Source organism: Nothobranchius furzeri, chromosome 1 (assembly GCF_043380555.1).
Source record: "Nothobranchius furzeri strain GRZ-AD chromosome 1, NfurGRZ-RIMD1, whole genome shotgun sequence".
Lineage (NCBI taxonomy): Eukaryota > Metazoa > Chordata > Actinopteri > Cyprinodontiformes > Nothobranchiidae > Nothobranchius > Nothobranchius furzeri.
The window spans coordinates 79,580,132-79,596,819 of record NC_091741.1 but is presented as its reverse complement, the minus strand read 5'-3'; the positions used below and the strand labels follow the sequence as shown (position 1 = coordinate 79,596,819).

The following is a 16,688-nucleotide window of genomic DNA, read 5'->3' as shown; positions in this document are numbered from 1 at the left end:
ACTACAGGAAGTCTATTTTTTATGCTGAAATACCCATATTTGTCCCCTCTAATTTAGTGAACATGACACTAAGGTCATACACTGTCTTCATGATGTTGTAATGACCATTCAGATCTGATAGCTTTCCAGAAAGGGAGGGGCTTTTATGCCATGGCGAATTCTGGCGTAACGCCGTAACCTTACAATTCAATTTAATGGTGAGCTCAGAGGGGATGCTGAGTTAGGGTGAGGTGCGGACTAGGAGGCCATTTGCGGATTCTGGCGTCGGGGTGGTTGACGATTCTGTTCTGCCAGACGTGCCCTGGTGCCCCGGGCTGCTGGCCAGGCCGGAGCGGCGCAGAGCTGCGAGGGCCGAACGACGCTGCTTGCAGCTTTAATTATTATTACGCTTTCTTTTTTCTTCCGCGTCTTTGGGTGGCCTTTAGGGGGTCTTAGCATATCCAAAAAGTCACCAAATTCTGGCCCAATATAGAAAGTGCGTGAAATTTACGTATTTCACTGGCGATGTGAAAGTTGATAAAAAAGTGGCTCGACAGCGCCCCCTAAAGAGTGAAAAATACCCCTCTCCATAAAGCTTAGTTTATCGTACAGTTATGAAATTTGGTATACTGGTACTACTCAACAGTCCGCACAAAAAAGCCTCTTGCAACCATGGTCAATATAAAACAGGAAGTCGGCCATTTTGGGTTGAAATGGCGATTTTTAGCCGTTTTGGCCATTTCTAGGGTCTATATTTGGTTGAACAGTTTCGTCATTTTTCGTACCATAGTCTCAAAAATAGTGTGCCATCGAACAGAAGCGATGGACGCTTCAAATGAGAAAATAAAATTGACTTTTCGTAAATACTGAAGGGGCGGGGCCAGGCCTCAAAGTTCGAGCACTCGCCAAAAAAATTCAAATTGCTATAATTTCACAAATGAAAGAATTACAGTTAAAGTAACTTTCTATGGATAATCGTCATCGCCCCCCGAAGACAAATGAATGGTCGCTGGATGATGTCACACAAGCCCCGCCCCCTCAGGACTTAAAACGTCAAGTTTTACTGGGAAATTTTCCAAAATTCGCCCTGTCGAATAATCAGCCCGAATTTGTAGCAGGTAACTGAAGAGAAGTTGGCGTTGCTTGACGTCACTTTATGGGTGTTTTCTGCAGAAGGCGGGGCTGTGGCGACGCGGCGAAGTCAGGCGTACCGCCGTGACCATACATGTGCCTCCCATGTCGTCATTTCTATAGATACAGTCACGAAACGTCTTGTGAGTGATCCTAGTCCGGCCCCCCAAAAGATCTCATGTGAACATCAAATGGGCGTGGCCTATTTTCTGAAATAGCGCCCCCTAGGTCCATTAAAACTGTCAGCCCCAAGCCATGCTTTGACTGAGGAGTACGAAATTTGGTACACTAATGTGGGGTCTCAGGACCTACAAAAAAGTCTCTTTGAGCCAAGTGCAAAGTCGCACAGGAAGTCGGCCATTTTGGTCCAATTACTCGATTTAGTGGTTTTCACACACGTTATTAGGAGAATGATGTCTCGTCGTCCTTTCCACCTATCACCTTCAAACTCCTGCTATATAATCTTAAGACATAGAGGAAAAAATTCAACCGTCGGATTTTATACAAGTATAAAGGTGTGGGCGTGGCTAAGCCTCAAACTTTGACCTTTCGCCATTACATTACTTGACTTAACAACTCCCATGTGCATGATCAGATCTATATCAAACTCCGTCTGTGTGATCATTGACCACATCTCAAGACAATGACAATGTGGACAGCTGACATCACCTATGCCCCGCCCCCTGACTACAGGAAGTCTATTTTTTAATGGTGAAATGCCCATATTTGTCCCCTCTACTTTAGTCAACATGACACTAAGGTCATGCACTGTCTTCATGATGTTGTAATGACCATTCAGATCTGATAGCTTTTCAGAAAGGGAAGGGCTTTGATGCCACGGCGAATTCTGGCGTGACGCCGTGACCTTACGTTTGACTGTAACTTCCACTAACAACCTCCGATCTGCCCGAGACTGAACATGGCAATCAACAATCATGCCCTTTATTCAACGAGGCACACACCGTTGGTGAAAGTTGTGTAATGTCACCACAGCGCCCCCTACACACCATTAAAACTGTAATAACTCCTACAGACGAGGTCGTAACTGCACCAAACTTGCTATGTGTACTCACACAATGGCACCCACCACAGTCCTGTGGTAAGTTGTTGATATTGCTTTAGCTCCGCCCCCTGACAGATATTAGGCCCTTAATAACACATGCATGATGCAATTCACACCAAACTGCACACAAATGACTGTCATCAACCTACAAACTTCTTCATGGAATAATTCTTAAATTTGGGACAGTGCCCCCTAGATACAAAAAACCTTTGTAACTTCTGCAAAAAAGTTCCAAACTACATCAAACATTGTGGGAGTCATCACACATCTGCAATCAACACATGTATGTGATCACTTGTTCAATTCACTTTAACTCCACCCACTTACAGCTTTTTGTCTCTAGATGACCCATGCAACGTTTGATTGATTCCAAATTAACAGAAAACCATCTTTGATGACCAAAGATGACCTCTATGGCATTTACTTGTAAATGGTCACAACGCCCCCTAGATGGGTTCAAACTTTATTAACTTCTAAAGTCAAAGTCAGAATGGCATTATACTTGGCTTGTGACATCACGTGACTGCACCAAACACATTGATGTGGTTGTTGATTCAAATCCCTGTAGCTCCGCCCCTTTCAGCTCACTGGCTTTAGATAACACACACAACGTCCGTTTGATGCCAAAATAACAGAAAACTGTCCTTGTCAACCAAAGCTGACCTCAATGGGATTTTTCTGTAATTGATCACAGCGCCCCCTAGATAACTTTAACTTTCGAAAACTTTAATAAATATGGGCAAAAAAGCACTAAAGTTGGTCTGTGTCATCACACCAACAGTGTGCTAAAGATAAAGTATGCCCTAGTGGTGAGACATGTAATATAATGGTAGGCTCGGAGGGGATGCTGATTCAGGGTGAGGTGTGGATGAGGTGACTGTTAGCTTTTCTTGGTGTCAGGGTGGTGGACGTTTCAGTCCGTGGACGTGCCCTGGTGCCCCGTGCTGCCGGCCAGGACGGAGCGGCGGGGAGTTGGGTTTGGAGAGCATCGGGGATGGAGCGGAGGGGGTGCGGAAGGAGGGTGAGCATCTTCGCTGCGAGGGCCGAACGACGCTGCTTGCAGCTTTAATTATTATTTTTATTTATTATTCCGGTGCCGCTTTGAATGGCTTTTTGGGGACCTTAACATACCCCAAAACTCACAATATTTTGCATACTTGTCAGGCCTGGTGAAAAATTTGATATTTTAAAGGTCCCAAAAAAATCGCAAAGAAATTGGCTGAACAGCGCCCCCTAGAAAATGAAAAAAAACCCTCTCCATAAAGCTTAGTTTATCGTACCGTTATGAAATTTGGTACACTTATAGTACTCAATAGTCCGCACAGAAAAGTCTCTTGCAAGCATGGTCAATATCAAACAGGAAGTCGGCCATTTTGGGTTGAAATGGCGATTTTTTGCCGTTTTGGCCGTTTTTAGGGTCCGTTTCTGATTGGATTGCTCGATCATTTTTTGCACGATCATCTCAAAAATTCTGTAAAATTGCTCAGAAGAGATGGGCGAACAAAATGAGACAATAAAATTGACTTTTCGTAAATACTGAAGGGGCGGGGCCAGGCCTCGAAGTTTGACTACTCGCCAAAATTTTTTAAATTGCTATAACTTCATAACTGAATGGAATAGAGTTACCAAACTTTCTGTGGTCATTCGTCATCACCTCACAAAGTAAATTGAATGGTCGCATGATGACATCACACAAGCCCCGCCCCCTCAGGACCAAAAAGGTTAAGTTTTACTGTGAAAGGTCCCAAATTGCCCCATTTCACTAAATCACCACAAATTTGTAGCTGGTAACTCAAGACAAGTGGGGGTTGCTTGGTGTCACATTATGTGAGTTTTCGGCAGAGGGCGGGGCTGTGGCGGCGCGGCGAAGTCAGGCGTACCGCCGTGGCCTTACGTTTGCCTCCCATTTCGTCATTTCTAAAGATATCATCACGAAACTTCTTGTGAGTGATCCTAGTCTGGCCCCCCAAAAGATCTGATGTGAACATCCGGTGGGCGTGGCCTATTTTCTGAAATAGCGCCCCCTAGGACCATTAAAACTGTCAGCCCCAAGCCATGCTTTGACTGAAGATTACGAAATTTGGTACACTAATGTGGTGTCTCAGGACCTACAAAAAAGTCTCTTGGACCCAAGTGCAAAGTCGCACAGGAAGTCGGCCATTTTGGTCCAAGTACGCGATTTACTGGTTTTCGCACACCTTGTTTGGAGAGTGATGCTCCGTCGCCCTTTTCACCAATCTCCTTGAAACGTCTGCTATATACTCTTAAGACAAAGAGGAAAAAATTCAACCGTCGGATTTTTCAAAAGTTTAACGGTGTGGGCGTGGCTAAGCCTCAAACTTTGACCTGTCGCCACGCCACTCATTTTTTCACAGCTCCCTACTGGACTCCTTTTACCCAATCAGCAGGAATCTCTGGCAAACAGCAGTAGACAACTTGAGGTCACTTGGTATCCAGTACTGGCAGGTTTCAAAAAAAGGCGGGGCTTCAGGAGCATGGCGAAAATCGCCATCACGCCGTGGAAGTATGCTTGCCTCTCATTTCTTCAGTTATCGTGATATTGCTACGAAACTTCTGGTGCGTGATCCTAGTCTGACCCCCAAGCGACATAGATATCTGAATTTAGTGGGCGTGGCCTATTTTCTTAAATAGCGCCCCCTAGGACCATTTAAACTAATAGCCCCAAGCTATGCTTTGACTGAGGATTACGAAATTTGGTACACTAATGTGGTGTCTCAGGACCTACAAAAAAGTCTCTTGGAGCCAAGCGCAAAGTCGCACAGGAAGTCGGCCATTTTGGTCCAAGTGCGCGATTTAGTGGTTTTCGCACACGTTGTTTGGAGAGTGATGCTCCGTCGCCCTTTTCACCAATCTCCTTCAAACTTCTGCTATATACTCTTAAGACATAGGGGAAAAAATTCAACCGTCGGATTTTTCAAAAGTTGAAAGATGTGGGCGTGGCTAAGCCTCAAACTTTGACCTGTCGCCACGCCACTCTTTTTCACAGCTCCCTACTGGACTCCTTTTACCCAAACACCAGGATTCTGTGGCAAACAGCAGTAGACAAGTTGAGGTTACTTTGTCTTCAGTACTGGAAGGTTTTGAAAAAAGGCGGGGCTTTGGGAGCATGGCGAAAATCGCCATCACGCCATGGAAATACGTTTGCCTCTCATTTCTTAAGTTATCGAGATATCACCTCGAAATTTGTTGTGAGTGATCCTAGTCTGACCCCCAATAGAAATGGACAGCTAAAATTTGTGGGCGTGGCCATTTTTCTGAAATAGCGCCCCCTAGGACCATTAAAACTGTCAGCCCCTAGCCATTCTTTGACTGAGGATTACGAAATTTGGTACACTAATGAGGTGTCTCCGGACCTACAAAAAAGTCTCTTGGAGCCAAGTGCAAAGTCGCACAGGAAGTCGGGCATTTTGGTCCAAGTACGCGATTTAGTTGTTTTGGCACACGTTGTTTGGAGAGTGATGCTCCGTTGCCCTTTTCACCAATCGCCTTCAAACTTCTGCTATTTACTCTTAAGACATAGGAGAAAAAATTCAACCGTCGGATTTTTCAAAAGTTGAAAGGTGTGGGCGTGGCTAAGTCTCAAACTTTGACCTTTCGCCATTACTTTACTTGACTTAATAACTCCCATGTGCATGATCAGATCTTTTTCGAACTTTGTCTGTGTGATCATTGACCATATCTTTAAACAATGACAATGTGGACAGCTGACATCACCTAAGCCCCGCCCCCTGAATACAGGAAGTCTATTGTTTTATGCTGAAATGCCCATATTTGTCCCCTCTAATTTAGTCAACATGACACTAAGGTCATGCACGGTCTTCATGATGCTGTAATGACCATTCAGATCTGATAGCTTTCCAGATAGGGAGGGGCTTTGATGCCATGGCGAATTCTGGCGTAACGCCGTAACCTTACAATTCAATTTAATGGTGAGCTCAGAGGGGATGCTGAGTCAGGGTGAGGTGCGGACGAGGAGGCCATTTGCGGTTTCTGGTGTCGGGGTGGTTGACGTTTCTGTTCTGCCAGACGTGCCCTGGTGCCCCGGGCTGCCGGCCAGGCCGGAGCGGCGCGGAGCTGCGAGGGCCGAACGACGCTGCTTGCAGCTTTAATTTGATCTGTTTTGCAAAATACATCATTTGAGTGATGTCCAATTTCATTGCATGTTCCACAGTCACAATAGAAGCTCTCTGGTTCTGATCATTTTTATCAAAAATACAGAAGATAATAACACATATAAATATAAAATATTTCACAAATGTAAAAACATGCCACTGTTTAACAAAAATGAACGAATAAACGTGTGTTAAACATGATAAACAAGTTTTACGTTGTATAATAAAAACATCAAATCAACATTTTGTTTTAAAGTTCATATTTATTTCTATGAGTCCATTTCTGGAGCTCCTATGTATTATTTTAAAAAAATACTAATTAAACTCAGTAAATATAAAGTATATTGATGAATATATCTGTACAGTGTTAACATTTTCACACAGATGGGAATATCCAACATATCTCTTCCTAGAAGGAAGGAAGAGTCTTTACGCCATTCTGGTAATTTGAATCTATAACCATGTGGGAACCCACAGACACACTGTCAATTCTGGGGTAAATTGACTGTAGTTCAGTTTTTTTTTTTTTGTGTGTGGTTTAGCTAAATAATAAATTTGGATGAATTCCTTAAGTCACCTTGCTGTTGGCTGCTGCAGAAAAAAACAAAACGATGTGAGGCTCCAGGAAGTAAAAGATGTAAAAGGGAAACGAGCTGGCGATATAATATCTTAAGGGGGAAAAAGAAAAGGAAAGATGGAAAGAGATACATAAAAAGGAAGGGGGATGACAAAGGAGAAAAGTGTGAACAACAGGGGAGAGGAGAAGGAAATTAGAGGAGGAGGATGTGGTGGGGTCCCAAGGCCAGCCACAGGGTCAGCTGTCACAATGATAAATGAAAATTAATCCACTCCCTCTTCTTCCTTGCATGCTGTTGTTTCTGTCCCCACCCTGTCCAGCTCTTTACCTCCACTTTTCTTTCCTTTCCTTTCCTCTCTCGATCAGTTTTACCTCCGCTCAACAACGAGTTCTGATGAAATTCTTGTGGAATAAAAGCAATTTCGTTCAGTTTGTGACAGCTACCCGATACAAGTCCAAGGGGGTGACAGGTGTCTGTTTCCTGGCCTCAAACATTTCAGCAACTCATTCCTCTGCCAGCAATCCACGCCTCAAATCAACCAAAAGGTCAAAATAAATCAAGCATGAAGAAATAATTGACAAGGACAATCTGCGCACACATCAAATCACAAATTATATTAGAGAGAAGGTAAATAAGGTTGAGACAAAGACGCTTAAAGGATCGATACCAAAGGAGAGAATGTTTTTTTTTAAATCTATAAGGTTAAAAAAGGATTCTTCAGCTTAAACAAGATATGTCTGGCAGGTGAACGTGTGTGGAATGAATAAAAGGAGCATGCATACACCTTGACATCTTATTCACACATATTTCACAGCATGTTATAATAAAGCAAACACATTGGAAAGAACATGAAGTGGCTAAGCAACCTCTAGATTAGACTTGACGGATCAAATAAACACGTAACACCTGAAAGATACCGCTGCAGGTCCACACAGATTCACATTTTGGCAGTGATCCTCACCACTGACATCCAGAAAGATGACTTTGTCTCCATTAAAGGGTTGATGATACATCATCCTATTAAACTCCATTGTTTCTGGCTGCAGCAGCAACATTTATCATAATTGATCCAATGCTAATTCTGCTGGTGTGTCCTTGTGATTTCACACAAAATGCTATTAACTTTGTCTGTTGCATTTCCCTTCCTTGGAGAATGTTAATTTATGTTTACATTCACAACTGTGTCTGTCTCCTTTTTGTTCAAACAAAAGGCACTCATTTGCATGTGTGTGCATTTGTTCTCTTGAGTGAGTATCTTCACTGATGCTGAGAAAGTTTTGCAGTGTTAGTGTCGAAACGTGACGAGGAATTGCTCCTTTAGTCACAGAGCAATCAAGCAGCTGTCCTCTGTGAAAACAGGCAGGGGACAGCGATCAATACGGATATCAAACACGTCCCTGGTGGGATGTTTGGGTTTCTGTGTGTGTGTGTGTGTGTGTGTGTGTGTGTGTGTGTGTGTGTGTGTGTGTGTGTGTGTGTTAGTATGTGTGCTTGCATGTGGGTTTGTTTGCTTAGATGATGCGATAAAAGTAAGACAATAAGAGCAAGGGCAAAAAATGAGCAGAAAATGGCTGCATTTACACATCATGTGATTATCTAAGCATCTAAAAGGGATTTCTCTGCCATCTTTTGGTGTGTTTTGTGTAGATAAAAATAAAAACAATCAAGAATAAGTTTTATTCCAGCCACAGTGACCCCAGTTTCCTAAAGTTTTATCCAATGTCATTCCATAAAATTCCATATAATTTATATTTATATATAATAATAGCTTTGGTCTTGGCTCCACTCTACCCTATTGTTAGCTCAAATGGAAAAAAAAATGTCTACGTCCATGCAAGCGCCATTCAGGAAGGTGAGATGGGAATTATTTATGACATTTAAACAAGAAGACACTATAAAATAGATAAATACTCTCTTCACATATGCAGTTAGACTGTAGGTTGGTTGCATGATTGCATGCATGATGTGTGCTCTTTAATAAAGAAATGTTTTATTTATTTTCTTGTTCTAGTCATTCACACTAAAATGATGCTGTGAAGTCTCAAAAACTCTAAAATATATTGTAATTTTTACATAAAATGTAAAATAATTAAACCATGATATGATAAGATTATAATCTATGTATCGAGAGTTTGAACCTGGATTATTTGAAAGTGCACAGTTGCTAGATATATTGAGTTTGATCCTCACTAAGGTGTGTTTTGTAATAAAAGACACAGGTCACACTACAGGGACAGAAGTATGATGAAGTCCTCTTACATCTCAACGATGCCCTCTGGGAGGTTTGCTGGTATTTCAGCAAGGCCTTTGCGACGACAGTCCACAATATTGTTGTTACAGCTGCAGCTGGGCGGACACACGGTGACCTGGGTCACACAAGTCCTCGGCTCCATCTCTGCAGGACCTGTAGGCAGCAAACTCCAGATATAAGACTGAATACCGAAGACAAGGGAGGAAAAAAATCAATCAGAGGCTGGTTTCCATCTCCGTAATTACAAGATTGTTTCCATTGGCCCAGTTCCGGATTCGAGGAGGAGAATTGCCTAAAGCCAAGTGCTTTTGCTGAATTCATATTTTAAATTTCTTTCTGTTGTTATTTCATCTGAATTTCTCCTTGCAGGATTAGTCTCAGCCTCAGTACAGATTTTCATCTCGTATGATGGTTATTGTGTTGTTTTTGATGCATGAGTAATCTCTGGAAACTGTGCAATCCTTTGATATTGAAACAGGAAGAAACTGAATATTGATGCTGCTTGTTTGGCCAAAAATATGCACATAAAATATTGCTAGATATGAGCAAGAAGAAACTAAATACACAGAAGAGGTTGGAAATATGCAGGCAGGCAAAAACGAAATAAATAAAAAATAAAACACAACAAAAGATGATAAATGTTTAAGCAGAATGATGGGGCTAAAGCAATATTTTTGACACAAAGGTGAGAAATGAGACCGAGCAGCAGAGGTCTGTGAAACGCTAATAGCGAGAAGGAGCAGGCTGACAGTTTATTAGTACAGAGAGCTGAATCAGACGACAGTAAACGTTGCATTTACTATCTGCAGCTGATAACACTACCAATCTGTTGCTGACCTTTTTAGCTGATTACATGCTGAACACTACGCATTTTTTCAGTATTATAAATAAAACCTGAACTATCTGACGATTAAAACAGCACAGCTTGTAATAACGATGCTAATGAGACAACATTTTTACACAAAGATTAAAATCAAGTCAAGATAAAAAAAGAAAACATTTTTAAAAACCATTGTTCCTTTCTTTCTTAGATCTATGAATGTGAATCTGAAAATATTACTGAAAAAAATTTCAGCAAATTCAGTCATTACTCATCAGAGAGGCCAGAGGACTGATCTGACTGATATTTTTCTACCTGCAGACTGGCCCAGGTTGCTGTTAAAGCAGTGGTGCCATTTCGATGCCACGTATCTCTCAGACAGACTCCAACTCCATTGTCCTGGACTGCAGCTGCCAGCAGCGGTGTTTGTTCTGCAGCATCAGTGAATGTGGCGTGGCTGCACTCTATTTCTCCACTTGCTGTGGTTTCAGACCCTTCAGCTCGCTTAAGGGGAGTGAAAGAGAGACCGCTGTTGCCAGCTGCATGCTAACATCTGAGCTAGAGTCCATCATGTGATGGAGGATTTTCTCAAGAGGCAGCAGAAGGGAACTGATGAGTGTTTCAGCAGCAAACAGGTCAGCCTCCAGGTGGACAGAAAGGAGGTTGGGGAATTGCAACTGCATATTATAACCTAAATAATAAATGTAAAGTATATTCAAGAGCTTGTTGGGTGACTGATGCCTAAAAAGTGACATTTCAATAGATTACTGTCAGCTTACCATTGCAGATAAAGTCCTTCTTCAGCACATCTGGGACATTGAGAGCCCTCATGTGGGCAGGTGACATGCACTGGGTGAAGGGGGCCATTCCCCGTCTGGCTCTGAGCCAATCAGAGAGCCAAGACAGATGGCAGTCACAATGGAGGTTGTTGGAGTGCAGACGCCTGAGAAATGATGAAGGGAAAGATGATCATTGCTGAGTGGAGAAACATCGCCACATCTGATAAAACTCACTTAAACCTGTAATTCTGGAAAATCTGGAATCATGGAAACAGTTCTGAAAATTAAAATACAGGAAATGCCTCAATGTCTTCACAAAATACTGTGTTTTTGTATTATATGTTTTGTAATCCTTTTATTTGTATCCTCTTGCAACAGCCCCATGCTGAACAGACTATGATGCCACAATCCAGCCACAATGAGTTTGTGGGACTTGTGGTAAAACTAGGAAAGGAACTATTATTCTGTTCTTGTTACGACAGGTTTATTCATTTACTTATTTGCCTGCTTGATTTATTAATTTATTTACAAAATTCCTACATGACAGAAACAAAAGTTATGATCAAGAATTACAATGACTGAACTACATCAGGGTTAAGGGTGGGAATATAAAACCAGCTCTTGTTGAGAACCGGGTCCCACTGTTTCAAGTCCGATGAATCTTTTGCCATTTTTGCAAACAAGTCCCTTATCAACAAGTGACATCACCATGTGCTTTGCGTAGCTTACACATGTACTCTGAATCTAAATCAGAATGAGAAGGGTTTTATTGTCATGTGTGAGAGAAATCACATCATTAGGAACAGTGTTGGGCAAGTTACTTCAAAACTGTAATGCATTATTTATTACTTGTTACCCTCATTTTAAAGTAATTCATTACATTACTATATTACTGATTTTAAAATGTAAGGCATTACACTACTTTTGCATTACTTGAAGTAACTTTCACCAAAACAACTTCAATATGAATCTGGTAATGTGACGCTCAGTGAGCTCATGACATGTATGTGGAAAGTGATGTGGTGTCTGAGCTAGGACTGTTAAAAACAGTCAGATATAATAACAGTGCTTTAAGATGATTGTTTATTAAATAAAAGCAACAACAATTTGTAGTCTCAGCACGCTGCCATCTTATATTAACTGAGCAGGGAGTGAGGTGGTGGGGGCTCCAAGCCTATATTGCCTTGGTCCCCAAATGCCTTGATACGGCCCTGGATGTGGGACTGACTTCTGGGGTGATCTGATTCAATCACATGTATAAATATTAAATGCTTATATATTATTGCTTTTCACTGGTAAAAATGTGTATTGGGGATAAATCTACCTACTTTTTTCTTTTCAAGCACTTTGTTTTGTTTTCTTGATTTTATGTGAATAACTTCCGGCCCTTTCTCTCTCTAACCTTCCTGCATGCTGCATGTTTTCTCCGTCTTCCAGAAAAACTGTTTCCTAGATTTCCTACTTTCTAACTAATCAGCCAAAGGGATCTACCGAACGGAAATAAATAAATAAATAAAAAAGCTTCATATGCGCTGCGCTCCAGCAGCAATGAGTTGAAATCACCGGGGCACAGATTATGAACTCAGCTGAAAAGTACATGAAGTACCAGAGAATATGGGCGGATATAAACGATCGCAAACAAATTACTTTGCTTTGGTGGAGCGATTTTGGGAATATAACAGCGGCCGCGCGCTGGACGCAGCTGGAGTGTTTGAACCATTACCACTGCGTCCTCTCTGCTCATAGAAAGCCCGCAAAGCTGAGTCCATAAATGACGTCATATATGTGGATACTGGATCTTTTTTCAGGCTTCCCGCAATTTGAATTTTTAGGAAACCCGCATCTTGATTCTGGGTTTAAAAATGCATTGTAATTACCGCGTTACTGACAATTGTACCGAGTAAATATTACCATTTTCTTTCCCTGTAATGCCTTACGTTACCACAGTACAGCAAAAAGCAATGCATTGCAGTAATTAATTACTTTTGTACCGCGTTACTCCCAACACTGATTAGGAAATTGCTGTGGCACTTGGTGCAAACAGAAAGATAAAAGAGTCCATGTGCTATTAATCTTTTGCCACCTATTGACCTACTCAAGAATTGATAAGGGAATTGGATTGATAGAATTGACAACAGGATTTACATTGATAAAAACTGATCAATCCCCATCCCTAATTATGGTGCTCCTCTAATGAACTGATGCAACTGAGCTGTGGCTACTGCTTTACATTTTTAACAGAAAGAAAACTTTTACACCAACAAGCATCTTTAATGGAACCTGTGGCTTTAATTAAAGGTCCTCCCAAATGTAGAAAACATCAGGTGTTGCTTCACAAAGCTAACGCTACAGGCTGCACCAGCTGAGGAAAGATGGAAAAAAGAGGAGGAGTAAGATATGAACAACAGAATGTCTTGTCAGCATATTATATGCCAGCCGGGATATCTACCCTTTCAGAAACAGGCCTCCTTTTGTAATAAAGCAGAGGACAAATCCTGTTATGGAACAGAGATGGTCTCATTGATGCTAGCAGCAGGGGCAGGAGGATTTAATACCACTCTCCCATTATAAATCCAGTTTATAGTCAAATCCCTGCCTGGAGATAGCCACATCTTGGCCCACCCCCCGCTTAGCCTTAATTACTGACAAGTAGGATTAAAACTCAGGGGAGAATGGAAACAGGCAGGGGGTGAGTAGAAAGTGCTATGTGTGCATGCGGGCTTGTGTGTGCTTGTGTGTGTGTGTGTGTGTGTGTGTGTGTGTGTGTGTGTGTGTATGTGTGTGTGTGTGTGTGTGTGTGTGTACTGTATTTTGTGCAGCCATAAGCTGTAGTTTTGGGGTGATTACAATTATAGTGCAGTGTCTCATTGTTTGGGTTTGCATGTTAATCACACAAACACACAACCACTGATGCACCCAGTGAGTGGGATCTCTAATTCTTCAGCTGGTTTAAATTGTTGAATCAGAGACGTCCAGATTGTGTATGAATATGTTTCCCACAGACCTGTGTCTTACTCTTGACTTGACTCTTCTATAGTAAACTAAAAAATAACCTTTTCCATCTAACTTTTTATCAATGACGTCTATTTTTTTTTCATACCCAAGTTTTAAACATGTTTTGTCATCTAAGGGTTCTGATGAGTTGGAGTGTTTTTATTGTTCTTATTTCGTAAATTGTGTAGCCTCGTCCATTTAGATTCTGGTCTGAAGAGCTACATGTATGTTCTTATTACTATCTTAGTTGATTTTTCTTTTCATGTAAAGCACATTGGTCACCTACTCATGTGTGGAAAGTGCTCTATAATGAAATTTACTAATTGGCTGACTGACTGGTTGGTGGATGGATGGACGGATGAATGGATGGATGGACGGATGAATGGATGGATGGATGGATGGATGGATGGATGGATGGATGGATGGATGAATGGATGGACGGATGGATGGATGGATGGATGGATGGATGGATGGATGGATGGACGGATGGATGAATGGATGGACGGACGGATGGATGGATGGATGGATGGATGGATGGATGGATGGATGGATGGGGCAGCAGTGGCACAGGAGTTAAGTGCTCACCCCATAATCGGAAGGTTGCAGTTTCGAGCCGCGCTCAGTTTGTTGCTGCTGTTGTGTCCTTGGGCAAGGCACTTAAACCCCCTTGCCTGCTGGTGGTGGTCGGAGGGACAGTGCTCGGCAGCCTCACCTCTGTCAGTGCGCCCCAGGGCAGCTGTAGCTACATCGTAGCTCATCCCCACCAGGGTGTGAATGTGTGTGTGTGAATGGGTGAATGACTGATTGTGTTGTAAAGCACCTTGGGGGGTTCCAGGACTCTAGAAGGTGCTATATCAAAAACAGGCCATTTACCAATGGATGGATGGATGGATTGATTGATTGATTGATTCATTGATTCATTGATTGATTGCATTTGAATGAGTGTACAAAGGAAAAAAACATGGATATAAAATATAATAACTTAATGAAGCATGCTTCTTTACAGCAATTGTAAAAAGATATATTTCAATACATTACATTCAGATTCATTAATCATTTTTAGAACATTTTATTTAAAAAAATGCCTTATTGCATGGAGTGCTTAAAATGTGTAAAAAAATACCTCTGGTGCTTTTCAGTGGAGACATGAAGACTTGGCTTGAGTTAGAGTCTGAGGCACTCAGGAGATGAAAAAATGATTAAAAATGCCTTCATTATTTCATGGCTACTTGAATAAAAACATGTCAACTAGTTTCATCCACACTGGCCTTCGTCAGGACTATGTTTGGTAATCTCACATCTCCGGAGGGCCTCAGACTCTCTCAAGCCAAAATTTTATTTAATTTTAAAATGAGAAAATTATTATATGGGAAAAAAGACTGAGAATGAAGAAGATAATACAAAAATAAAATAAAATAAAATAAAAAAGCTGAGTCTGAACTTTAGGTATTACAAATTTTGGGAAAAGTGCATGAGCATGGCCTAAGATTAACGGTGGAAAGAAGTAAAAGGAAATGAAGACAATAGAAAACCAGTAGGCTGGAGAAAAAAGAGCAAATGAAGGCAGAAGACCACAAATGCAATTAAACAATCAATTCATCTCAGAGAAGAATGAATTTAAAAAGAAATAAATTGAGGGACAGCAAAATAATATAATTTGTTAGAAGTGATAGGAGATACACAGATATGGGGGTGGGACACATGTGGAATGAGATGCATAAACACACAGAGAAGGAAATAGAACGAGAAAGGACAAGGAAATCAGAGGAGACACTCACTCAGAGATGACAGAAAACAGAAGCAGACGAGAGCAGCTGATTAAAAGATATCGGATATTGATGACTTGGCGCTCAATCTGCTGGCAACTGTGCAGCCACACTACTGCTTGAAATCCAATTTCAAAAGGCTAATTTCAAGCTGTATTGCCACTGCAGAAGCAGAACTATGAAGAAAGATAGAAAATCTGATACGCGTGACCAGCTGTTGATACATGTTGCTGCTCACAATTAAAGAAATAAAATGTTATCCTGGTTGTTTTCAGAAATCCCCATTCCTGAATGTTAAATAGGGCCATGCGACCACACAAAGGCCCATTAAAAACTCCAATGATTTCAGGAGGAAATCCCATTCTGTATATGCTGGTTTGGGGGAAATTCAACCCCAGTGAGGCCACAAGGAATGCAACCAGTTTAACCCTCCCAGACAATCCCACGGGAATATGGGTAGGAACTTTCTTAAAATGTTGTGCAATCTCCTTGACAATAATAAGATCTCTTTCATTTCATTAAGTAAAAAAAAAACAAACACACAAATCAAAGCTCTCTTCTAATCTATCCGAGGGGATGTTTTAATTTGAGGTTCGTTTGGTGTGTGTGTGTGTGTGTGTGTGTGTGTGTGTGTGTGTGTGTGTGTGTGTGCTGACATCAGTAACATCAATAGAGTGGGCTTCTTCTAATGAATCAAAGCAGATTGAGCCATAAAGCCTAAACAAGCCTTTCTTGTGGCATTGATACGGTTACCATTACACAAGTGTGTGTGCGTGTGTGTCTTTGCATGCCACTGCATTTGTCTTTGTGTGTGGCAGTGTGCTGCTAAGTGTGTGTGTGTGTGTGTGTGTGTGTGTGTGTGTGTGTGTGTGTGTGTGTGCGTGTGTGTCTTTGCATGCCACTGCATTTGTCTTTGTGTGTGGCAGTGTGCTGCTAAGTGTGTGTGTGTGTGTGTGTGTGTGTGTGTGTGTGTGTGTGTGTGTGTGTGAGTGTGTGTGTGTGTCTTTGCATGCCACTGCATTTGTCTTTGTGTGTGGCAGTGTGCTGCTAAGTGTGTGTGTGTGGGTGTGTGTGTGTGTGTGTGTGTGTGTGTGTGTGTGCGTGTGTGTCTTTGCATGCCACTGCATTTGTCTTTGTGTGTGGCAGTGTGCTGCTAAGTGTGTGTGTGTGGGTGTGTGTGTGTGTGTGTGTGTG

General features: G+C 41.7%; 1 protein-coding gene across 2 annotated transcripts in view; it reads right to left on the bottom strand.

Annotated features, from left to right (window-relative positions):
* slit3 (slit homolog 3 (Drosophila)) overlaps positions 1–16,688 on the bottom strand; it is a 332,135-nt gene that overhangs the window by 83,910 nt on the left and 231,537 nt on the right. For both annotated transcript variants that reach the window (XM_015950185.3, XM_054739263.2), the window contains 2 exons: positions 10,735–10,898; positions 9,144–9,288 (listed from right to left, as the gene is read on the bottom strand). In XM_015950185.3, the coding sequence (XP_015805671.1) occupies positions 9,144–9,288; positions 10,735–10,898 (309 nt within the window). The remainder of the gene's footprint in view (positions 1–9,143; positions 9,289–10,734; positions 10,899–16,688) is intronic.